General features: G+C 35.4%; 1 protein-coding gene across 1 annotated transcript in view; it reads right to left on the reverse strand.

Moving 5' to 3' along the window:
• The window catches only part of LOC134654321 (protein NDNF-like), a 64,494-nt gene that overhangs the window by 22,296 nt on the left and 14,466 nt on the right, over nucleotides 1–27,732 (reverse strand). Inside the window, exons 2-5 of the mRNA XM_063509786.1 lie at nucleotides 12,054–12,215; nucleotides 7,966–8,075; nucleotides 7,589–7,677; nucleotides 6,074–6,192 (exon numbers count right to left, since the gene is read on the reverse strand). Coding sequence (XP_063365856.1) covers nucleotides 6,074–6,192; nucleotides 7,589–7,677; nucleotides 7,966–8,075; nucleotides 12,054–12,215 — 480 coding nt within the window. The remainder of the gene's footprint in view (nucleotides 1–6,073; nucleotides 6,193–7,588; nucleotides 7,678–7,965; nucleotides 8,076–12,053; nucleotides 12,216–27,732) is intronic.

The following is a 27,732-nucleotide window of genomic DNA, read 5'->3' on the forward strand; positions in this document are numbered from 1 at the left end:
GTAATAGATAAGAGTGAGTGACAGTTGTAAATAGATACTTTTCACATACTCGTAACAGTCGTAACTAATAGACCTCTTTCATATCATATGTGTATTTCGCGATTATAAACAACTACTATTTGACATTGACTCAAATCAATCGGTGTCAATCGTAGAAATTACATATATATATAATAGAATGTGTTGAAGAAGAACGTTGGCATTTTAACTTTAAACAATTTAAATAAATTGATATCTGGCAGAGAAGTGGAACTACCTAATACAGAACAAATTCATAATCACTATGAATTATTTCGTTTTGCTCCGATTACTACTGTAGATTTAGAATGGTTCTTTAGTTGGATGAAATGGATTTTATCAGCAAGGCGAAGGAGTTTAAAATCAGAAAATTTAGAAAAAATGCTAATTGTATATTACGAAAATTACATAAAATACTGAATAAATACAAACACTTGGTTTTAATTTTGTTTACAACAATAATTAATACTTCTGCATATCATAACGGTGGTCCAGTACATCGTGTCGTTTTTATCGACATCGACCAAAGTGTGTGTCCTCGCACTATTAAGCTGTCAACGCATTTTTGCTCTCGCCGGCCGGGGTATGTATATAAATAAACATGTCAATGAAAAAGTGTGATCTTATTTGAGAATGATAATAATATATAATAAATAAATAGAATACCTCCGCTAAACGTATGTATCGTGTTACCGGGCGTTGGCAACATAGTGAGGTGAGTTTTCACTTCTATCGGCACTCCCGGAGTGCAACCGCTGTTGCTTGTTATTTATTTATCGTATGACATCAGTTACAGTTACTGTATTTATTTAATGAGGTGTGCGCTCTTCAAATACTCGTTTACCTTTTCACTTTAGGTCTTCAATCCGTCCCTTAATTTTGATGAAAGGGCATTCCAGAGCAATCTGTTCGACTGTATACTCAGGGTCAACACACACACTGAGGGGAGTCACACCAGCCGCATTTTATACCAATGGTAGGTATACAGGTTCCAACGCCTACTCTATAGGATGACTCACGCTAGACTTGGCCAGGGCCGGGCCGGAGCTACCGGTTTTCTATAGAAATCACCACGTGATCACCGATCAGCCGTCGTAGAAAATGACGTGTAGGACGCCTCGGCCCGGGCCCGGCCCGGTCTAGCGTGCCATCCTTAATGCGGTTTAGTTGATACCATGCCTGGCGCGGTTGAACAAAGTCAGGTGCTTTTGGGTCGAGTATAAAAACATCAAGTTGGTGGGCATTTCACAAGACTCAAAAATAAAACAGACATAAAATAAAACATTTGTTACTTAAGCAATTATAAAATGGTTTAGGTTTAATAACCTACACGCAAAATCAGAGATAAGAGACAACAACGACGTTTTTCTACTAGGAACATAATAAAAATCATATTGTATATAAACGGCTGCTATATAAACGTATCTATGCATAAATGACGACACCCTGTCTATTCCAAGTAAGACATTACAAAAACTTGCAAAGAAACATGAGATGATCGTACAAACATACTTACATTTTAATTAAATTGCGCTCAATAATTATGCAAAGTCGTACGAAAAAAAGAAAACAACTGAATGTTGAACGAATATGGTGGTTAAATTCAAATTAAATTAAATTGCATGTTTTCTTTGCACCAATCGTGCATTCTATAGAGAATTGAATTTGGTATTAAATCCGCCATTTCCTGCAATAAACTTTAAATAAAACAAGTATTTAAAAGGAAGCCTGTGACATAATTATTGAAGAACTAATAATAAATTGTATCGCTTGGTAAGGGCATAATATGACGTGAAGGAATGAAAGTCATGTGATAAGATATATATTGGTACGTATATACCTGTAAATAAACCTGTAAATGCAAAAAGAGGGACCCAATCAATATTTTGTACTTGACTTTTATTACGAAATAAAGTGCAAATAAAATAAAATACATATTAGGGAAAGGAAAAGAAAATAATCCTGTTTATAGATGAAATAGATTCAAATATAATATAAATTGGTTTAAATAATAAAATTATTTACTAATTTCACAAACAATTCAAATGATCCTGAATATGATTCAGGATCATTTGAATTATTAATTTCCGCTACCCAAAGGTTGTCTGGAAGAGATCGCTTTTAGCGATAAGACCGCCTGTTGTTTACCTCTTATTGTGTTTCTGTTTTCTTTTTGTATTGTTTTCTTTTTGAGGTGTGCAATAAAGAGTATTTGTATTGTATTGTATTGACTGCGCATAATAAAGTCGCCAACAGCCAACAGTACTGTCTTGCATGCCATAGAGTCCTACAAGAAAACATAACACGTTTACACACGCGTAAACATAAAAGGATTCTTTATGCATAGCTGTGTGACAAAAACATAAATTCTTTCGTAATTCAAGAAAGGCGGTGTAGGCTGAGAGATTACCACAAAAATGATTTAGCAGTTGCTTAAGATCTTTAATGCTTACTCAAAAACCCATATTACTAGAAAGTTTAAGATAAGAAATAAATTAGAAGTGGAGTAAAACACTAAAAAACACTGAATGCACTGTACTAGTGATCCAGTGGTCGTGGGTTCAAGTCTCACCCAAGACAGTGAATTTTTCCCACTTTTAAAATTAACTAGAAATTTTGTACGTAAACGAATATTGTACTCCAGCATAATGCATAATTAGGTAGGTCATAAATTGAGTAAATGTGGATAGCAACTCGATTAATTTCGAAACTGGCCCTGACAGGGTGTTTCATTTAAAACGAATGTAATTTACGATTGCAGATGAATTATAAGTACTCGTAACGTTTATTATGCAGGTTCAGTGTACATTAAAACCCAAATTATCATTTTTACGTCATTAATTCATAAGTACCTATACTTATTTTATTTTATAAAACAATTATTATTTTTTAATAAGTGCTACACGTAATTTTTGGATTTAATTTACTATACCTATAAAGAGTATGAAACAATGCTAGTTCAACTGCCGTAATAGTCATAGGAAAACCATATTGAATTTGGGGTTTGTTGTGCATAAATACAGTAAACATTTAGATGAGTTTCCGAATAGCTGTTACGGCTGTTATGCGCAGTGGGGCATAATATAGCAGCGTGACTTTCTAGTTTTATAGCAAAATCTAAATATTTGCTTGAGACGACGAGTGACCCTGAGGCTGGCTCGTTCCTAGGCCAAAGAATTGACATTGCCATTCAGCGTGGCAGTGTAACCAGCCTTATGGCCACCCTCCCGCACAGGACGGATTAATTTAATGTTTTTTTTGTACAATTTAGTAAAGATTAGTTTGATTTAATACTTTCATACTAATACATATTTGTTCGTTACGTATATTAGACCATGGACTACATTATCAGTTCGTCTCTTGGTCTATTAAAAAAAGTGGCTGGAACAACCTTGCCTTTCATTGTTAGTTACTTGTACAAACATGTGTTTATCGAAAGGTAATTGATCCACGGGTTTACGAGTATTTTTATTGTATCTTAGCATGAATACACAGCCATATACAATTGAATAATAGTTGATATGTTCAGTAACGCCATAATTAACGTTATACGTGTTTCTGTCATTTTTCCTTTATTAATTTACATAAAAATATATATTACGTCAATGTGTGTAACTGAGGTTTAATCACATCATACATATCTATTTTTTTTTCTCTATCAGACTAAAGAAAAATGTAACATGTCAACTATGCGATTATGTAATGTCCAGTTTAAATGTCAGGTGCTCAATTTAGTACTTAAAACCAAACACAAAGTTCAAAATGAATTGATTTTAGACGCTAAATATATGAAAAGTATAAATTTCGTGCCTCAAGTAGGTACCTACTTAGGTTTTTTTAAACATTTTATAATGTTAGTGGAATTAAAAATAAAGATGTTTAGCTAAGAAAACAGTATTTATATGGGTATCTAAATATTTCACACGTAGCTTGATGATAATCCGAATTTTAGGACAATTTTATTTTACAGATTTGTCATCTGAACTGAAACGTAAATTTAATTTAGCTGTATTTTAGCTTCCAATAGCCTACAATTTGGTTGCACCGGACGCCGGATTTCCGCACACCTGTGGCCTGAATTTCGGATCCTAAATTTACGTAAATCTTTCGTCTATGCTAATACTAATATCTTTATTCTTATACTGGCAGCCTGCGATTTTGCGTGGAATGATGAAAACTATCTGAAGTCCATTCCCGGGCCTCAAACTATCTCCACAACAAAATTTCATCTAAATCGGTTGAGCGGTTTAAGAGTGAAGAGGTAACAGATAGAGTAGACAGAGTTAATTTCGCTTTTATAATATTAAGAAGGGATTTTTGCTCAATTCTACCCTCCCAATGCCACCTCCCACAGACTATAATAGCACTGGCTTCTTCCCGCAACTTCTTTTTTCCGCTATAAAATCTATCCCACGTCCTTTTCGGGACTCAAACTACGAGTAAGATCTCCGTACCAAATTTCAACTAAATGAATTCAGCGGTTCAAGAATTTTAATTCGTAATTCTGTACTAATATCACTGCTTTAATGCCGTCATTTGAACACAAACCGCTTGAAAAAGGAATACATGCCAGTCATTCATAATCTCCCTCAATTTCCAGACAAATTTGACAGCTCCTTGAAATGCTTGGATAATCACTTGAAGATATAACGACGAAAATATTCTTCAAAGTGATTCTGAGGGTCTGGAAGGGGTTGAAAAAACACGTGTTCATGCATTCTTCGGCCTTTTCCGGAAGAAAAATACAGCTAAAGTGGTTAAACAAGGGTGAAAATTGGTTTGGTGCTTAAAAAGGCCGAATGTCAAGCCCAAAGGCAAAAGATTTAGAGTGTGTATGTATTGGACGGGTACAAAGAGTCATTTCAAAGTCCAATCAAAGTGATGTAAAATTACTTATCCTATTTTGTTTACACGCTTGTCGATCTAAACCCTTATTGCGTATACCACACTTCACCTTTTTTTTGTTGAAGTGATCCTTATATTTACAGTTAAGTCTAGAACCTCGATAAAGATTAACCACGGTCCAAAGTAACGGGCAACCTTTTTCCAGAAAACGGTCATATCACGGACGCGCTATATAGGGCTTGGGGCTTATTCATCTAATACATCACTCATACTGTTATTACTGCAATAACTGAGTAATCTTATTTCAAAGGCGTATGAGCCATTTTATAGTACACTTTGAAGTAGAACTTGTATTGAATTGAACAAGCCAAATCAATCGCAGAAAGCCTCTCTTAAACACATGGTTCTAGTAAAGCGTTCTATTATGTACTTTATTATGACAAGATAAGGTATATTTTGGATTATTTCTCATGTTTTAGGTTGTAAGTGTGTTAAGTCTATATGGTTCTAGATCTGTGAGTTAGGGCTGTTCCTAGTCTTGTAAGTGGCGATCGGACACACGTACCAGATTTATTGTCGTGTGGTATGGGTAACGGTGAAGGTTTTTATTGATTTCTGTGCGCAAGAGCATGATTTAAAGCTTTCGCGGTTTGTGAGATTGGCATTTAAGACGTATTTCAATCATAAAGTTGGTTGTAAGTTCATGGACCACGCACATTAAATTAGTTTCATGTCTCTCCCGTAGATAAGACGTGTATATTTTCTCCCTCTGCACCAATTATAGGTATCTGTATCTCTATTTGGCCCTATGGTTGACTGGTAGAGAATGCCATTTGGCATTAAGTCCGCCATTTGTATATATTTTTCGCAATAAAGTTTAAATAAATAAAAATACCAGTTATGGGCTATAAAGCCTAATTTTCTGGTAAAATCCTTATCCGTATTGAATATGAAATTTTAATTGCTTCGAATTCGATTGATCGTAAAAAAAACGTACTTAGAAAGTACAATGCTCTGGAGCAGAAACGTATCAGTTTCTGCTTTCTGCACTTTGTAGAATAATAACGACCCACTTTCAGAGCATGAGAAATGAAATATAATTATTTATACACACAAGATGTTAGCTATTGCCTACAGGAGTAATATATTTTGGTATAGTGGGCGAGAAACGGTTGATGTGATGATGATGATGATGAAAAATGCTACACACCTAGGGTCCCAGTTGGTAGACAGTCTCCGTCGGGATCGGACGCGTAGTCTTAAGCGCACGGAGCGCGGCGCCTCGCCACGCACGCTGACCGCCGCCGCTCCTCCGGCGTCTGAAGATAGCTGAAAACATACACATACACGTCACGGATAAATTATTCCACGAATAATTTATTCAAATAAAAATAATCATCCGACGTTTTTATTCGTTATTCGCGATACATTTTGTTATTCTTATTCGTTATTCGTCATTCGAATAAATTTTGTCCATCCCTAACTAAATTCTCTGTGGTATAGTTTGACCTTTGTTCATCCTTTGTTAGATTGTTTTAAGTTCTTGAACTATTCAAAATGAAATTCAAACCGTAATTCTATTCTGACCTTTTTATAATTCACACTCATGTATGCGTTCCATTAGTGGATATTTTCTATTCATTTTTAGATAACCTTTATCTGCGAGATCTTCAGACCATTCAAAATATTCAAATATGAAACTACACTCACAATAATATGTAAATCTCGTACTATCCCTTTTGTCAACATTCCAAAGGTTGAGTTCATATAAAACAACTTTGTCGATGCCACGAGGTGGATTCAGACTTTTGAAAATATGAACTTGATTTCGACGTGAGAGCCAAAATGCCTGACTCAAGATCTAGAAACGATATGGATTAGATGTGTCAGTGTTAAAAGTGAGATTGTCGTTGACTCATTTAGTTATTGACCGAGCAAAAGCGACGATTGGTTCGATAATTATATGGAATTTTTTGTCGGTTTAGTTTTTGGGATTCCTCAAAACGGCAGACCCGTAGGTGTTCGGCAGGTCTACAGCTCACAGGGCCACTAGTTTACCGTAATTCTCATGGAACAAATTTTAAATTCAAACTGAATTTCCAATGGCTGTGACGCCATTTATGTGAGGTATGGGGCGGAATATGTTGGTGCGAGTGAAACTAAAATATTGTAGTTTGTAATTTTTGGTTATTTTTATTAATTAAGTACTTGTAAAACATTGACATGTAAAAGTGCCCCCCAGTGGCCTATTTGCTGAATAAATGTTTGACAGAAACCAAATTTGTATCCTATTTTTAAAATCCGAAAATCACGTTCGCAAGCTGCAGAGAGTTATTGGAAAATAAAGAGTACAAAGGACGAAATCCTAGAGGCTTAAAACTTCAACCCTTTTTAGGGTTTCGTTCCCAAAAAATACAAACTGTAAAATGTAAAATTCATCTTAAAAAACCGACTTCATACAGGATAAAATAAAATATTATCCCGTTTTATATGCGCTAGCAACTGAAGCGTTTGAAGTCGGTGCCAAGCCTCCTCCTTTTTTGAAGTCGGTTAAAAATAACGAAACTTCATTTAAATCGGAAATGATAAGACGAATGTGGAGGACCCGCATCATCTTTTCATAAAAACGTAGTCCTCATTTTCCTCTCTGGATATTAACATTATTGAAAATAATTTGACACAATTAATTGTACCTATATGAATAAACAACGTTCTAATTCCTTACCTGTAATACGTATCTCTCGTTCTGAGAGACGCTTATTGATATCGTTGTCATCTGTCGGCCAATATATTCTCTCACAAATGTCAGTTGATCTGAAAAATAAATGACGTAACGTACAAATAGCCATGTCAGTACGTCAGTCCATACAAACGTTCGTACAATTGTGCAAGGTTTTCGGCAGAGGTGTAAGCTCTTAAAGACCGACTCCGGTTGTTAAATACTCTAAGCTTATATGGTACAGAGAATCTGGGATCAGGCATGTTGAAATACAGGATGATATCTGAATTATGTCCTTTAGTCATACTCCTACTACTCTTCTTCACTACTCTACTACTCTTCACGTTACAGGGTTTAGGGTCAAATTATAAAAACAGACTTACCATCAATATTTCCGATGTGGCCCCTAAAAAGGGCCCAGCGTACGTCCGCCGTACACGGACTCACTGTGACGTAGACGGGGGCTGATATCGATGTGGTGTTCAACTCCAGACTGGAAAAGGAAAAAAAAATCATAACAATCATAATACATAGGCAAAGGGGTAGATAATACATAGGTAGTATAGAAAAGGGGTTTCAATCGATGTGTGGAAGGGCGGCACCGTCATCGAACCCAAGCCACCTGGCAGTGGACTTAAAGCGGCGGCGTGTGCCTCGGATGCACATGCTGGTGGCGCGTATAACGGCGACACTGATCCTGCATCTCAGCCAGCCCGCCCAGTATGGAAAAGGAATAAACCCCAACGCAATGAATCGATTTTGATAAAGAATATTTAAGTGCTACAGGATTATAATACCCCTTTTTTTGCTTCGGGGTCGTAGTTAACGGTAAGATCCTAACCCTTTAGAGTTTTAGAGCATGGGTTTTCAAACTTTTTTAAGGGCTACAGTAAAACTTCCGTTCCCTTTTCGGCATTTGGCCCTCAGGCAACAGAATTGCAGATTGCTGTTTTAGAACCTATTTTATTTGGAAGTCGAGATAAATGTTATATTAAATAACTTAATTAATTTAAGTAACAGATTGGATAGAAACTAGCAGCTAAATAAATAAAACCCATAATTATTAATAACTTGTGTGGAAATAAACGGAAATAGTTTTAGTTACATAATTAAGAAGGTTTATTTTTTCTTACAAAGAGATAGTAATTTGTAAATTTTGTAATTAATGTATATCGACGTTAACGAGTTTTTAATCGTTACGTAAGAAATAATATCTGGGTGAAATAATATCTGGAAAACATAAAAAAACTCGAAAATGCGCGTTTTCCCAGAGATAAGACCAAGCTAGATAGATTTTTCGCCCCCAAAAACCCCCATATAGCAAATTTCATCGAAATCGTTAGAGCCGTTTCCGAGATCCCCGAAATATATATATAAATAAACAAGAATTGCTCGTTTAAAGGTATTACATTTCAGTCGCTGCTACTCACTAATTTCTACATTTTAATCATGCCGAAATTCAACAGGAAAGCAGGAATTGGTTGCTATAAATATATTGCTTGCTATAAACAAACATGTCCCTTACATGTTTGTTTATAGCAAGCAATATATACGGATTATTAATGGATTGACTAAAAGCTGGAAATGAAGATGTTTACGGCCAAGGCGTTTATCAAGAACAATATAGAACGTCGCGCGTCGCCATGATAAATGCGTGGTCATATTTAAAAACAAACAAATACCTGTACTGTACTGTAGTGTACAAGAATTTGTTGAGCCCTCTGGGAAAACTATGTAGGTACTTCAAAACGTTAAAATTACCGAATACAAAATTATTAAAGAAAACATTGAACATTATTATTACTTATATAAAACATTATTTAAATTTTCATATTAGTAATAATAACTACTTTAACTTAGATTTCATACAATTTTGTATGAGATTATTTTTCCGTCATGGCATTTACTGGTGCTCTAGCGTAATTCGTCTCTAAGAGGTTTTATCCAACAGGTGCAATTGTGTGAAAATAAATGGCCAAATTATAGTATTTTATGCAACCGTTGTTTAAGAGAGGTCAAAAAAGGCGAGTGGCGTGAGTAACAATTTGAGGCGAAGCCGAAAATTGTTAATAAAGACGCCACGAGTATTTTTTGACTCAGTTAAACAACGTTGCATACAATACTTTTTCTACGACCAAGCACTTATTTTGAAATAAAATTGTAAGTTTAACAAATATTTTTAATTCAAGAAGTAGCAAAAATGGAGGGTACGGGCTGGAATATAATGAATGAATGAATGAAATTAAAAAACATGTCTATGGTTCTCTTATTTGTCAGAGATGACATTTAAAATAAGGTTGGCAACACTGTATTTCATTCAATATTTTTTAAGTGGTCATTACACGAAGTATCGTAAAATTGCCAAAAAGATACTGCGTGTATGCACAAATTCTTTTTTGGGGAATAGACTAAAGACTTGTCTTGACAACTACTGTATAAGGTAGGGCTTTAAAGGTGTGTGCACGACCCTTTAAATGACAAATAAAAGTACGGGAGTAGAAAAAAGTGTTTTCTTTCTTTTGTAGCCATGACTACTTTTCCAAAAAATAAAAATAAAATATTTTCAGAAAATTGAGTTATCTTAACGATTTACGACAGTTAAACTGGAGGGCTCAATAAATTATTCCATACTTCCTTGTCCCATTTCTTTTGCAGGTAAAACTATAAATTGCCCAATCTTACGCAAAATTGACGTAGTCCCAAAAAAATATACGATTCCCTTATCTTCTATTCTATATATATAAACGTGAAAGACCTGACTGACTGACTTCAATCAACGCACAGCTAAAACCGCTGGAACTAGAAAGTCCAAATTTGGCAAGTAGGTTCCTTATAAGGTCTAGGGGCCCACTAAGAAAGGATTTTTCAAAATTCATCTGTTAACCCGTGCGAAGCCGGGGCGGGTCGCTAGTTGTAAATATTTCACTTCACTTGACAAAGAAAACAAAAAGATTTACCTTCAAATCATTGGATATTTGAACGACGGCCTTTATCAAAATAGGACAGGTTCCGTATTATTGAAAAAGGTAATGTGAAACTGAAGTTTTCTACCCAAATCAGACCTTTTGTAGATTTTTTCAAATAAACAAAGGTTCTTGGAATACAAGATAAGTAATAGAGAATGTAATGGACGTTTTGTTGACAAACGTTTTCAGTTGCAGTTTGTTTATTTGGAAATGCTTAAAAAAAGTGTTATTAGTCATCCCATATAAATAACTAAGCATAAAAGGTTTCGACCATTTGAAAATGGGAAGGGATTTTTATATCGTGACTTCTAATAAGTAGTTCTCAAGAAAGTTTAACAGTAAGAAAATTTCTTTACTGTAAACCCAACGTATATATTATGATTTAGTAAGGCTGTATTTCTTGAAATTAAATAATGCGGTTTTCACATATCAATAGAGTGGTTTTTGAGGAAGGGTTAGGTGTATAATTTCTTAAGTTTTTATGTAACCCGTGCGAATCCGGGGTGAGTCGCTAGTATAATCATAAACTTTAGGCATTTGAAGCGGGTTACACCTATTACCCACGCGTAAACGTTAACGCTATGGATATAGAAAGGAAATATCAAGTCACAAACAGGTACAAAATTATAATCGGACTCGCGCCCCAAGTATTTCCCAAATAATTACACATTTTTTCATTTTTTTGCTTAAGGTTTAAGTTCTTGACTTTTGTTATAGGTTTCTTGTAATCTATGGGTAATGGGTAAGGGTATTTTATTTCAAAATTCAGAATTTAGTAACCACTCAGTTAGCATCCGCAGATACAACAACTAATGTCGGACATGGCATACGTAGTGTATCTATCCTTTACATCCAGAAAGGTCCAGACTTGTGCCACCTCTGAATTTATGGTGCACATTAATTTCATACTAAGCTCTCGCCTAGGGGATTAAATCTTTACAAGTACTATCGCATAATTCAATAAAAAAACATTATTAAGGCTTAAGGCATTCCGATGGTTAGTTTGCTTTAGGGCTCCTTTAGACGGTGCGAGAACTCGCATGCGAGTTTCATTACATTACGTCATTTGATCGGTCGGCTGAATTGATGTAACTTCAATGGTCGGCAATGTAACTAAAATCGTATACGAGTTCGCGCGCCGTCTAAATTAGCCCTTATTGACCAAGAGTTCAGGAATTATAGGTATAATATGTGGTTTGGTTGTCTGTGGGGAGCAACTGTATACTTTTAGGAGTCACTACTGTGCGTGATGCCATCCCTACACTCTGTATACTACCAGTAAGATTTCTCTGGGCTTATTACGGGAATGGGTTAGTAGCTAAAATATTCTCTGTTACCTTTGTAACTTTCCCGCAGGCAACGTATATATAACAGCCTGGTTATATGCGGGTAGCCACTGTACACTTGCAGGCCAAGTCACCACCGTGGACCCAGCGCCACGCCTACCGTTAGTAATATTATGATTTGTCTGGGCATTATACAAGTATGGGTTAATTCTCTCTTACCTTTGAAGTTCTCCCGGAGGTAACGTATAGACAGTTTGGTTATCTGTGGGTAGCCACTGTGCACTTGAAGGCCGTGTCACTACCGTGGGTGATGCCAGCCCTGCGCCGCCCGTGTGCAACACCAGTAGGGTTGCCAACCGCGCTGTGAATATACTGAAGTTTCTGGAACAAATTAATTTAATTTATAATTCGGTTGATAGCTGTGATTGTGCTGAAAAATTAGAATCGAATATATTTGTTATTTATTAAATATAACCTCATTATAAATTTAATATCTAATGAACAATAAGCGTAAGGGCTCATGTAGACGGTGCGAGAACTCGCATGCGTGTTTCATTACATTGCGTTATTTGATCGGTCGGCTGAATTGATCTCACCTCAATCGTCTGCAATGTAACTTAAATCGTATACGAGTTCGCGTGCCGTCTAAATGAGCCCTAACGCTTGTGTCTATATTGGGTCGCATAATGATTGATTGTCCTAACGTAATGCAATTATGTACGCATAAAACTCATTTCGCATAATTTTTAACTATTAACAACTGAAACTATTAACATTTCTGAAAAATTATAAAACAAACATATGCAAAATATTTTCAAAAATACTTTCTGTTTCAGCTATAGAAAAATTATGCGAAATAAGTTTTATGCGTAACATTACATTAAGGCAAAAATTATTATGCGACGAGATAGGCTCCCCTTGTTTGGTGTTGTACCAATTCCTGATTTCACTCAGAAAAACAAATTCATATTCATAATGTAAAAGTTCTCACATAAAGTAAGTAATACGTATCTCCCAAGAATAGAATTGCTTGTAACAACCTATTGAAGTCAGACCACATTTAAAGCTTCCTAACATAGTTTTCCCCATTGAAACCAGACGTCTATATTTTCTCCTGTCAATCATATTGATTTCACAAGTGCGATATCTTACATACATTATTTATGAAGCAACGAAGCGATAACGACAGTAAATTCTGTCGACGGAAAAATCAACGTTAAGCTGAGTACATACAAAAGGACAGAAATATTATAGTTCGTTTTTTTTAGCATTAGAAAGAACTTGCAAGAAGGTAAGCGATCATGAGATGTCTTTTAATTGAAAAGCGCTTTTTAAAAATCAAAAACTATTACTTATGAAAGCAGAAAAATATAAATGATCGTATTAGATTCATAATTGTTACACATTTGCCGTAACTTATTTTTAAAACGTGTTTTTCAATTAAAAGACACATCAAGATTGTTTACCTTATTTCTAATGCTAAAAAAACGAACTATAGATGGAAATAAATGTCATATACGAAAGAAAAAATTACCGAAGCCTCCAGTGTCCAACGTCATTTTTTTCCTTCGTAGGTAAAGCCTGACCAGTAATATATGATCATTGTCAAGAGGGCGCTGTTAAGCTGGAAACAAATTATCGGACGCGGCTGACGGACGCGGCTCACAGCCGTGACTTATAGGTATCTAGATAATGCATATACACTGAACTGTGCAAACTATCGGAGGTAAGCCGTGGACGTAACCTTGAGCCTTCGGACATCCGACAGAAATCTGGCGCGCTGGATGTTCCTGACTGTGCACACTTTTATGTCGCGCGCGTCAGCCGCGTCCGTCAGCTGCGTCCGATAATTTGTTTCCAGCTTTATTCTTATGCATAGGGTGACAGTTCAGTATAGTATTAAAAAAATTGATCCAGTGAAATTTGACGCGTGATCATATATTCCTGTACGGATATGATGGTCGTTCTTGTCTACGTGACAGCGTGATAAAACGGTGTCCGTCACTTTCTTTCCCACGGTGTTAAACAGTGACAGTTATTTTATCACGTGGATAAAGATGGATAAAGCTATCCATAATAGGCTGGCTGGTCAGGCTTTATATGACGATTTATAGTTTAAATAGTAGTGTGTCAACTTGAAATAATACAAATTAAAATATTTACATAGTAAGTAATTTAATTTGTTCTTAGAGTACGAGTATTAATATTCGATAGAATAATAAAGAATATAGAAAAAGGATTTTTTTTTAATGATCGATAAAAAAAACAGAACAAAGCTCAAACTGTGGAATAAAAGATTTGTGTAGTTTAGTCATAGAATGATAAAAACGTTCATAACCTTTGACAAAAACGATAAACACTGTTTTTGCTGTTCTTAGACTAACTTAGACAAGTTGTGAAATAAAGTTCTTTGCATAGTACCTAATGCAAAACACTTTATGTTTATGCTTTATAATTTTTGCAGGAAGTATCCTGGAATCGCAACACATATAGAAAAAAGAGGCTAGTGTGTGAGTACCTAGCCTTAACCGAAACAAATGCCTACCACAAAATCAATCTACATACAAAATTGAAATAAATTTTAACAAAGTTTCATGTCGCCACATTTGCGTGAGGCAGAAAGGAGGATCGTGTTTTAGGGACGTGATGAATTTCCTCCAAAATACAGAACAAAAGGTTTTCTTTTGTCCCGGCTTTAATTGCAAATGAGACAGCCTTTTATAGGACGTGTGAATAAAATATGATGAAAACATGGAATACGTCTTACATACTCCTCATTTGATTACGAAGAATATATTTGACGACTGGTCTGGCCTAGTGGCTGACCCTGCATGTGAAGCCGATGAAAACATTATTAAACCTTATTATTATTATTATTCTCTTTATTTACTTGAATTCTCTAGGCTAGGTGATTTATAATATGAATATAAAAGTAAAATATAAAAACACTTACAAAACAATAAAAAATACATATAAACACATTATAAAAAACCTAACCTAGGGTGCCGCCAGCAGCGGGGCAAGGCCCAAGCTGCCGGTGGTCTATCCGCGCCGTGTCCAAGATCACCGCCTTCTGCATCTGGCCCTTGATCCAACCACCTAGCGAGAGTCTCTCAAGATGTTGGTCGAGACTCTTCGCTATTAGACCGTTCGCTGAAACAACTATCGGGACAATGATCGTCGAATCAACATCCCACATGGCGGTTATCTCGTGAGCCAAGTCTAGGTACTTACTGGACTTGTCCTTCTCGGCTTTCACGAGATTCTCATCATGGGGGATGGTGATGTCAACGAGCACGGCCCGGCGTTGCGCTCGATCTATTATCACAATGTCAGGCTTATTGGCTACAATAGTCCTGTCAGTGATGATAGATCGATCCCTATTATTAGGAGCCTGTAATGTCCCACTGCTGGGCAAAGGCCTCCCCCCACTTTTTCCAGTCTTCCCGATCCTGTACAGTCTCTGGCCATTCCTTTAAAAAGGAGTCTAGCTCGTCTCGCCATCGCCGACGTGGTTTGCCAACTCCTCGTTTTGAGCTGGGCTGCCACTCTGTGGCGATCTTGGCCCACAGCTCACTCGGCATTCGGCAGACATGACCAGCCCAGTCCCACTTTAGCTTGGCCGCTTTCCGAGCTACGTCGACCACTTTTGTTCTGGAGCGCAGCGTGCTGTTCCGGATACGATCCATTAATGTCACACCTAATATGCTGAGCTCCATAGCTCACTGGCAAACCCCTAGTTTGGTTGGACCTCTGACACGCCGTCAAAGACCAAGTTTGTGCACCGTAGGTGAGAATTGGAAGTATGCACATGTCCATGAGTCTCCGCTTAAGTGACAGGGGGAGATCGCCTTTCATCAGATGTATTAAACCTTATACGATTTAAATTATAATGTAATGTGCTTAAGTTTTTATTTTTGTTTGTTCGTGTATTTTTGTTACAAGTTCTTTTCTTATCTTCTTTATCGTTTGTTAGTGAAACTACGCAATTATCTGCGGCTGAACTACTAACACTGAATTAATATTTTATTAAACGATTCTGTAAAGTTCGATTACTTTACTTTTCAATTTTGTTTAGGTACCTATATTCATCTTGAAGAATTACTCTACAGAATTGCCTGATTAGTTGATTACTAATGTATAAAAATTGTCTAACACTATTTTATTGAAATAATCATAAATATGAAAAAAAAAGTGTTTAAGAAGACGTATAATTAGACGAAGAAAAGTCTGCAACGATTTTGATAGCACACGCAGTGCAAGTGTTATTTATAAGTACGTCGTAAATTCACAGTGAGATCGTGCGATTAGCAATTGTGACGTTTAACTAATAAAGGTACCTTAAGGCGGTCGTCGCTTACGTCGCACCGAATTAGTACGTATAGGGCCGCCATTAGGTACCTTTATCCGTGGAACGTCACATATGACGATGACCACACGCGACTAATCCTCCAACAAACGACGCCGTGCGACGTTCGTCATTCGCCACGCGTCGTATTTTGACCCTCGTCAGCGTTAGCCTGCTTATATCGCTTTATCCCGTTAAGACTGCTTTTGTTGAGATTTTATTTAGCACGATAGATGTGTGTGACTGTTAAGACGAAACAGGAGCTGAGATTTAAATATTTTAGGTAATTATACCCGTCTCGCTAACGGAAGCGGCTCCTAAAACTAGTGCGATAAGGACAAGGCGAAAAATCCTGCGTAAAAATCTCAAAAATCGAGGTTTCGTACTCGACTGTTTCCTCCTCCAAAACTTAACCAATCGTAACCAAATTTGGAAATCTAAATGATTATGAAATTATCTGTGTCGTACCGTTTTGATTTTTTGTCTAATTGATATCAGTTTTGAATACCATGCCTCTCATTGCGGTGTAGTCAATTAGACCATTTTGGCCATTTTAAAAAACAAAATATCAGAAAAAGCAAAACGGTCCGACACAGATATTGACAATATTAATCTGTGTTGAAAAAATCATTGCTCTAGCTTCAAAACCCACGGAGGAAACAGTCGAGTACGTTTGTATGGAGAAATGGCCACTCCTGTTGCCTCTTAAGTTTGATTAGAGTTAGATCAAGAAAAGTTTTTTGATTTAAACTAACACAAGTTTCACTCATACTTTCTGCCACCACCATGTGGGATAGATAGCTAGGAAGATAGTGAGAGACTTTGTGCCTACTCTTCTTCTTTCTGCGTAGACTGCCTGTGACGACGAACGTAACGTCACGTTCGAAACGTCAGGCCATAAATAAACGTAAGTTTTACGCGATTAAGTCTCGTGTTAAGTATATAAAAGTACAAGAGAAATCTGCAGAGATTTTGACAGCACGCGCAGTGCCATACGTGTTCTTTATACGTCATAATCATAATTTCATAGAAGTTTGATGTTTAAAATAACCTACACTGCGTGTGCTGTCAAAATCTCTGCAGACTTTTCTTAGTCTAACTCTAACTATTAACACGCTTTTATTAGGTCGACCTGTATGTAAAACTATGTAATGGAATCTTGCAAGTTAAATTTGATCCACTTCCCGGTTTCCGATTGAGCTGAAATTTTGCATACACATGTAAGTCGGGTGACAATGCAATATTATGGTACCATCGGGCTGATCTGGTGATGGAGACAGGAGGTGGCCATGAACTCTGTGATGAAACAACGCAACCTAATTGTGTTAGGGGTTTTTAGAATTGCCTCGATGCGTATTAGTTGTCTGTCGTAAAAAAGTACAGTCAGCGATAAAAGCTTGTACCAAAAATGAAATTTTTGCCAAAAACTTATTTATTTCGCAATGTCAATAGAATCAAGAGGGTCAGTAAAAACATCGCTAATTTAATTTTTAATTGACAATATTATATAAATAAGTAATCAATTACTTCAATACTTTAGTAGCTTAGGCTAATATTATTTGGACTGAAGTGCGGAGCATTTGCACGGATATGATGGTCGTTCTTGTCTACGTGACAGCGTGATAAAACGACGTCCGTCACTCTCAGTCGCCCGGTGTTAAAAAGAGACGGCTATTTTATCACGTGGATAAATCCATCCATAATATTATTTAGACTTATTATATACGTATTTGTAAGAAAGGGTTAAAACATAAATGGACTGATTGAGGCTTGTTAAGTATTATTATAACTTATGCAAAATATAACTTTATTTATGCATTTATTTTCTATGCTTCTACGAGTACGAGAAAATAGCAGTGCACTACTTTCGTGAATATGGTAAGGCCAATTCGGGTTTAAGTCATTAGATCTGTTTCCGATATTATACTGGACTGTCTGTGTCAAAAGTGGCATTTCTTCTTTTTTTTTGAAATTTTTTTTTTAATTTATTAATGTATTTTGAGAAAGGGCTACATATTAAGCTTAAATTAATTGCTGCTCTAGTAGTCTCACCAGACTCTACCTTTTCAGGCGTACAATACATTTCACACACAATCACATTATACAATATCAATTTAAAATAATTATAACTAACTTAAATAAATAAAATAATATCAAAATTAAATTAACATTAAATTTTAAACATAAAAAGTGTCATTTAAAAAATCGTTTAAACTATAATAACATTTCTGTATGAGCCATTGTTTAACTAAGTTCTTAAATTTATAAAAATTGCATTCCTTAAACATGTCCGGTAACTTATTATAAATGGTTATACACATACAGTACGCATTTTTGGAGGAAAGTGCTAGCTTGACCGCGGGCTTATATAGTTTGGGCTTGTATTGCTCCCGGACTTGACGGGGTCGTAGCTGTTGTACTTCCATAAACTGGGTTTTATACTTGTGCACGAATAATGCAGTCTCCAAAATGTATAAACAAGGGAAAGTGAGAATACCATTATCTATAAAAATTGGTCGACATGAGTCCAGTTGCTCCATCCCAAAAATTGCTCTAATGCAGCGTTTTTGCACAAGAAATACCTGTACGGATATGATGGTCGTTCTTGTCTACGTGACAGCGTGATAAAACGGTGTCCGTCACTTTCTTTCCCACGGTGTTAAACAGTGACAGTTTTTTTATCATGTGGATAAAGATGGATAAAGCTATCCATAATAGGCTGGCTGGTCTCTGTCTGTACTATTTGCCCATAAAACTACACCGTAGCGGAGAGTTGAATCTACGTACCCGTGATATGCAACTAATGCTGCCTGTATAGAGACAGTTCTTGCTATCCTGCTGAGTGCATAAATAAAGCTACTTATTCTAGAGCAGACTTTATCAACCTGCTGCTTCAAACAAATACTGACAGATCAGTATCGTATCGGAAACAGATATAATAACTAAAACTCGAATTGGCCCGTGGGAAGTCTCAAGGATTTGGATTTATACTGCAGCTGCATTTCTGTATTCGTTTTGAGGAATAAATTTAAGATTTTGGTATTTTTGGTATGTGCTTTCAAATAACAAGCAGCTAAAATGCACAGAAAATAATTTATGCTATCTCACAGCAAATATTTCAGTAGGAATCCACTTGGTTGCTTTTTAGTTCATTTTTCTACTAGGTTTAGGTTTAAAGATATTTGGGGCATTATCTATGAAAAGGGACCTTATTGTCGATGGCGCTTACGCCGCACAGCGTCACGTGGCATTTTATTTATATCGGAGCATCGTTATTAATGGCGTAAGCGCCATCGACAATAAGGTCCCTTTTCATAGATAACGTCACATTTATTTCACAAAAGGCATACAAGTCACGCAGGTACACGAGAACAGAGTAAAAAGTAATCCTATCTGAGCGTTTTCCAAAAAAAGTGTACATTTCATTCATGTCTTCAAAATATTGACTTCTTGGGCTCATTTTACTCAGAATCATTTGTACATTCACGCCTCATACATGAAAAAATGTATCCCAAAATTTTGTATGATTTTTTTTTCAAGTGGGTCACGTTCATACAAATAAAAAAAATTCATACAAGAATGTGATGAACTGAAAAGGAAATCTTTGGACAATTTTTTTTATGTATGAGGTGTGAATGTACAAATGATTCTGAGTAAATGAGCCCAAGAAGTAAATATTTTAAAGACATGAATGAAATGTACTTACACTTTTTTTGGAAAACGCTCATCTACTACCTACTTATCATTTTTAACAACATGCAACACCAATTTTATTATGATATATGTAGAAGGCAAACGAACACACGAATCGCCTGATGGTAAGCGATTACCGTCGCCCATGGACACCTGTAAAACCAGAGAGATACGCTCCTTTATTAAAGGTTTCTAGGTCGTATCGGTCTGGAAATACCGCGACATTAATCAATTCTCGATATTTTTCTAAACATATCGACACCGCGACAATTAATCAGTTCTCGATATTTTTCTAAACATAGGTATCGACTTTCTTTACATTTTTTTATATATAGTTAGTCAAACAAAATTGTCAGTAAATAAGAACAATAAAAATTATACTCATCCTTTTCTTTTGGGTGCTAGTACTATTAGTTCATTTTTTTAGCATTAGAAATAACTTGAAAGAAGGTAAGCGATTTTGACATGTCTTTTAATTGAAAAACACTTTTTAAAAATCAATAACTATTACTTGTGAAAGCAGAAGACTATAAAAGATCGTATTAGATTCATAATTGTTACATATTTACCGAAACTTATTTTTAAAATGTGTTTTTCAATTAAAAGACACATCAAGATTGTTTACCTTATTTCAAATGCTAAAAAAAACAAGTATAGTGTAAAACAAAGACAGTATGATTCTCTCTGTCTATGTTTGAAATGAGACAGTCCTTTGACAAACTACATTTATAATCTCCTAATGGATTATTTTGAAACCACTGATTTCTTTTTTTCGATATCAACATTAAACTTCATAGCTTGCAATAAAATAAGCATTATTATTATTACACTGTCAATTAAACAGTAAAGGAGGAAAACGCCTTTATCAGTTAAGAGCCATGAAAAGTTAACTAGAAAAAACCGGCCAACGGGTTGCACTAAGGGAGTACCGGCAGAAGTGAAAACTCAATGACTAATGCAAAATGCACTATGTATAATTGAGGTTAACGCCATCTAGCGTTAGCGTTAATTACTTGGAATCCCTAAGCACCTCACTGTTAGTACTCTAGTTTTATTAATACCAGTTAGAGCGAAACTCACTAGATGGCATTTAAATCAATAAAGAAAAACTCAATGACATTACATGTAACAGTTTTTCGATCAGGTCACGTGTCCGTCTTACGGTCACGTGATCGTCTTACGCTGTCTCGAGTTTAACATTTTTTTCCCACCTCAAAAAGTGCACAGCGCCGCTAAAGAAGTTTTCACTTCAAAAACTGTTATAAAATTGACGATTTTTTAAATGATTCCGATGTTTGTAACTTTGTACCAACCAACAATGTAAATTATACATTATTTATTAAGATCATATTTAATAGCACTAGTCCTAGTTTTAAGTTTTAACTGCCATACCCGTTCCGGGTCCATGAGATACGTTTTATATCTTGTAATTACCATGGTGCAATAAAGAAATAAAGAAATAACAGATCTAAAGCCCGTAAGGTGGTCTTATTAAAGTAAACACTTAAGTAAGCCGTTTCTTTGACGGTATTTTTATGGTATTAAGAGTTACTTAAAGTGAAGCTATAAAACGATATTGCTAATTTTACAAGTACTATAAGCGTAAAAATTAATGATGATATTTAATGATGAGCTTTTTATATAAGTATGTTTAGGACATTACAAAAATATAATTAAAGGGTAAGGATAATGAGACGTATTTTTAATTTAATAGAAACAAGTACATATAACAGTGTTTAAATCCAATACGGGCAATAAATTAAACCAGATGTAGAATGTATCCGTCTAATCATTAATTAAGAAGATTGTTTAAGTTACTTACACTTAATTACGACCCCGTAGTTATTATTTTTTAACAAGCTTTTATTAGGTCGACCTGTATGTAACTATGTAATGGAATCTTGCAAGTTATATTTGATCCACTTCCCGGTTTCCGATTGAGCTGAAATTTTGCATACACATGTAAGTCGGGTGACAATGCAATATTATGGTACCATCGAGCTGATCTGATGATGGAGACAGGAGGTCGCCATAGGAACTCTGTGATGAAACAACGCAACCTAATTGTGTTAGGGGTTTATAGAATTGTCTCGATGAGTATTAGTTGTCTCTCGTAAGAAAAGTACAGTCAGCGATAAAAGCTTGTACCAAAAATGAAATTTTTGCCAAAAACTTATTTCAATTTACCGAGCGGCAATGACTACCCACGAACATTAAGAAACAATATCTGGGAGACCGAGCTTCGCTCGTAAAACATAAAAACGCAAAAATGCGCTTTTTCCCAGAGATAAAACCTAACTAGATCGATTTTTCACCCCCGAAAGGCGAGTGGCGTGAGTAACAATTTGAGGCGAAGCCACGAGTATTTTTTGACTCAGTTAAACAACGTTGCATACAATACTTTTTCTACGACCAAGCACTTACTTTGAAATAAAATTGTAAATTAACAAATATTTTTAATTCAAGAAGTAGCAAAAATGGAGGGTACTGGCGGGAAAAGAATGAATGAATGAAATTAAAAAAAAACATGTCTATGGTTCACTTATTTGTCAGAGATGACATTTAAAATAAGGTTGGCAACACTGTATTTCATTCATTATTCTTTAAGTGGTCATTACACGAAGTATCGTAAAATCGCCAAAAAGATACTGCGTGTATGCACAAATTCTTTTTTGGGGAATAGACTAAAGACTTGTCTTGACAACTATAAAGTAGGGTTTTAAAGGTGTGTGCACGACTCTTTAAATGACAAATAAAAGTACGGGAGTATAGAGATGGGTCGTGGGTATTTACCCAATTTACCCACCCAGGTAAATACCCGGTAAATACCCATTTACCCGGTATTTACCCGTATCTACCCAAATGGACGGGTAGATTCCTTTCTTATTGCACATGTCGAATTGTGTTAAAGTGGAGATATAAAGTGAACTTTTTCATATTTCTTGGAATCTGTCATTAATATCGAAAAGTATTGTATGTACAAACTAAAGTACACTGAATTTTCTACAAAAAAGGTTATATACATTTTTGTCCTAAAACTAACTGTATTTGACTTATGAGCTTCCCAAGTTGTGACACTGCACAATTTTTTTTTCTTATCATTCATAAGTAGTCTTTATTTTCATCTTTCTAATGTATATTAAAAGCGTTATAAAATATTTCCGGAAGCCAGGGAATGATTTTACACGATATTCATAATTTGACTTATATGTTAAAATCGAACTTCACCTCATAGCAATCTTTTCGTAATTAGTTTGAACATACATTTTATGTAACATTATAAAAAATTACTTAAATTAATCTTATTTATACTCACATACCATTAAACACATCAAATTTAGAAGAAAAACGAAAATACCCGCGTATTTACCCGCGGGTAGGTAAATATCGGGTATATACCGGGTAAATACCCGCTCTCGGGTATTTACCCGGGTAGTTACCCATCTCTACGAGAGTAGAAAAAATATATTTCACAAGACTTAAAAGCAAAGTTGCAATATTTTCGACATATCACGAGCAATTAAAATATAAGGTCGAATACCGCATCAAATACACTTATCTAATCCATAATATATCGTATCTACACGTAATAAGTATTTGACGTATCTTAAAGTTCGAATCGGGCAGGCAAACTTGTTAATATGATTACTGAAAACAACTCTCGAACGTTTGAAAGGCCCAAGGAGTAAATCTTTTAAATTTATTATTATTGCGGCATAAAAACGAGATTTATGGGATTATGGGCACGGTAACACGAGACCGTGTTGAGTTCAGTCTTTAGGTTTAACTCGTGCTAAACGCCGATTTTTAAGGCCAAGTTCATTCGTAGTTTTCAATTTACCGAAAGGTTCTTGAGGGACTACGGTACCCGTACCATGACTCACTGACAGTGTCAAAACAGACATATACAATAACGTCTACGTAATTTCCTTTCTACACGTCTCGCTCGCACTAATATGCGAGTACGAGCGAAATGCATAGATAGTAAGTTACGTTCTCGAGCGTTTATGTCAGTGTCAAAAGGTTGTACATTATATAATCTGTGATCACGGTTCATGAGATACAGCCCGGTGACAGAGAGGCGGAAGGACGGACAGACGGACAGTGAAGGTCTTAGTAATAGGGTCCCATTTTTACCCTTTGGGTATGGAACCCTAAAAACAGGTAGTCTAATCGCGTCTAATCTTCCAGATAACTTTTCGGTAGCAGAAATCGGCAGTTTTTGTTTCCAAGTGGTTTCTAAAATGTTTACTTGATCAAACTTCAACATTTTAGAAAAAAACCACTCGCAATTGAAGTCCCCTATACTATAAGACGACATAGTACCTACTAAAAAAAAGCGGCCAAGTGCGAGTCGGACTCGCCCATGAAGGGTTCCGTATTTAGACGAATTATGACGTATTAAAAAAAAACTACTTACTAGATCTCATTCAAACCAATTTTCGGTGGAAGTTTACATGGTAATGTACATCATATATTTTTTTTAGTTTTATCATTCTCTTATTTTAGAAATTACAGGGGGGGGGGGGGGGACACACATTTTACCACTTTGGAAGTGTCTCTCGCGCAAACTATTCAGTTTAGAAAAAAATTATATTAGAAACCTCAATATCATTTTTGAAGACCTATTCATAGATACCCCACACGTATGGGTTTGATGAAAAAAAAATTTTTGAGTTTCAGTTCGAAGTATGGGGAACCCCAAAAATGTATTGTTTTTTTTCTATTTTTGTGTGATAATCTTAATGCGGTTCACAAAATACATCTACTTACCAAGTTTCAATAGTATAGTTCCTATAGTTTCGGAGAAAAGTGGCTGTGACATACGGACGGACAGACAGACGGACAGACAGACAGACATGACGAATCTATAAGGGTTCCGTTTTTTGCCATTTGGCTACGGAACCCTAAAAAACAGTATACAATTAAGTTTAATAAGAAATTAAAGGTCGGAAATTGTGTGCTATTTTACCCAAATTACATACAATTTCGTTTAAAATAAGAGCTTAACATTTGAATGATGGAGAGCTTGGCCTTAACACGAGAGTAAAGGTAACTTACGCCCTTTATGCGAAAACATACGGTCATTTAGTAATAATGCGAGCTTATTGATCCTTCGAACCATGGAACAAAGGATACTAAAAGGAAAACACAAATTGAACTGTCAATTAATCATAATTACCATTACTCTTGAATATGCTTGTGTGTGCGAATGCGAAGTAACGTACGTTGGTACCATATTATTTCATGTTTTCAGTTACCTACTTTCATGACATAATTTTCTTGGAACTATTATTAAAATCTGTGGTGCCCGCTCAGATTAGGTACATAAATTAAGTCAAGTAACATTACAAACAATCATAACATTACAACAAGCGGCGTTGCCTATAGTTCGTTTTTTTAGCATTAAAAATAAGGTACTTGAACAATCTTGACGTGTGTTTTTATTGAAAAACACGTTTTAAAAATAAATAATGGCGAATATGTAACAATTATGAATCTAATACGATCATTTATATTCTTCTGCTTTCATAAGTAGTAATAGTTACTGATTTTTAAAAAGCGTTTTTCAATTAAAAGACATGTCAAGATCGCTTACATTCTTCCTAATGCTAAAAAAACGAACTATAATATAATAGAACAAGACTTATATTATGTATAGACCGGGATATGAACCGTGATTACCTTTAGTATTGTTTTCGAGCTCCCGATATTAATCTATATAAGTCTATATATCTATAACAGGTCTATATAAGTCTAGTGAAACTAACCGTAAAGTTCATAACGTTCAGCGCGGCAACGCCGCCAGCCTTCTGGGCTATACCGGACGGCACAGATCTGGGTCCAATTTTTTATTTGTAGGCTTTTTCTTTTTAGGTAGGTACTTTTAGTTTATTTTGTTAGTAGTTTAATTTATTTTTGTTAGTATTAATTCCTTGACAATAAACCTCCATGTTACCATAAATCATTCAAAACTGTTACGAGTATAATAGAACAAGGTTAATTCCTACCTACTCCATACTAGTCCATACATTGTCACTACAGCCTCTAATTTAGGTAAATAGAATTTCTCAGGGTAAATAATTGAACAATCTTCAATGATAATCACAATTCCAGGAAGTTAGCGTTGAAATCCGAGTTTCCTTATTTGACTCTAATTTAACTCGAAACTTTGCCAATTACTTGATTAATCAGTGGAGAAGTGTTGACAGGATGATTATAATTTTCATGGTGGTATAAATTTATGATAGAACAAGCGTGCACTAAAAAATTATTAGACGAACTCATGGAGTAATATGAAAAATAAATGAACTTAATTTATGATCAATATCCTAAGACCGATTTTGTTGACCTGTTGGCCGGTGTAAGTGGTGTAACGCAAACGCATAGTTTGCAATACCTGATTTTTGTAGAGTCTGTGCGGAAAGAGAAAAGTCGTAGAATGTATTGGACCCAATACATTTCACGACTCTTCTCTTTCCGCACAGACTAAAATATTTATGTCAACATTTCTTTCAGTGAGTGCTTCTCTCAATAAGGTAAAGCAAAGAAGTAAATAAATACAGAATAAATATCATATTTAAAAATTTTGGTAAGGTGACTGGTGCAGTTATTGGCTACTCCTAAATAACAAATCAGAAAGAAACATACCAATTAGATTCTTACTGTTAATAGTGGCCAATTACTTCAATTATTTCATAGTACATCTAAGCAAAAAATGTCTGCTCGCGAAATGATGTTTATTTATATTTCTCACTTGACGCTGTAAAAGCTTTCATTTGATAATAAAACAACAATGTAAAAGACCTATGCGTTCTAACTCTGTTAGTTGGACAGAACAAGCTATAGAAGCGGTTCCCAACCTAACCTTTTTTGCATTAACAATAAATCTTTTTCCACCCTTCCCTCCCCGTGCTTCTATAAATTTTGTAGTGTTGAAAACCCAAGGCACTTAAGGTTTCTCTTAAATATCTTTTTAAAAAGAGTACCAATTTCAGTCATAAGCCAAAACAAATAAGGTCCAAGTAAATACATATGTGTGTAGTTTTTAGAAACAGTATAAAGTAAATCTTTTATTATCAAGTCAATAGCAGGTAGCTGCGAATATACAGTGAAACACAGCAAATAAGTTTCTGACGTCAATGGTAAGCAGGTGCCATCGATAATGACCTAGGAACTAGAATAAATACCTAACCAAATATCTGATCAAGTCATTGCCGATCTTTGATTTCCGTATTTATATTTAGTTATCAACAAACTTTAACATTTTACGGTGTGTAAATAGGTTATAATAGAATATACGAGTAGGTGGAATAGATAAGAAATATTTTTATTCGTTAACACAAACAAATATATAAACATACAAAGTGGAAGATACTACGAAATGGCTTCATCATCATATTCCAGCATGTTGATGGACACTTCCAGCGTTGATCTTCCGATGAGACCATCAAGTGAGAAGCATCATCATTAATCAACAAGTCAGGAGAAAAGAAACGTAAAATAAACAGAAATAAAATACATATACTTAGGTAAGAGAGTTCAAATTTCAGTAACAAAATCATAATCATCATTCGCTTGCCCTTGTCCCATTCACTTTGGGGTCGGCGCAGCATGTCTTTCTCTTCCATACCTCTCTGTCGCCCGTCATCTTATCGTTCACTTGTGTTTGTTTTATATCATCTCTCACACATTCCATCCACCTTTTTCTCGGTTTTCCTCTCCCCGTACTTCCCTCCACATTCATTCGTAATAATATATATTGATTAATTAACACCTAATGTGGTGTGTGTGAACGATTTTTGAATCAGATCTCGTGATTCTGACTTGAAATAACATTTAAATTTACAGCACAAA

The sequence above is a fragment of the Cydia amplana genome, chromosome 14 (genome assembly GCF_948474715.1).
Source record: "Cydia amplana chromosome 14, ilCydAmpl1.1, whole genome shotgun sequence".
NCBI classification, from domain to species: domain Eukaryota; kingdom Metazoa; phylum Arthropoda; class Insecta; order Lepidoptera; family Tortricidae; genus Cydia; species Cydia amplana.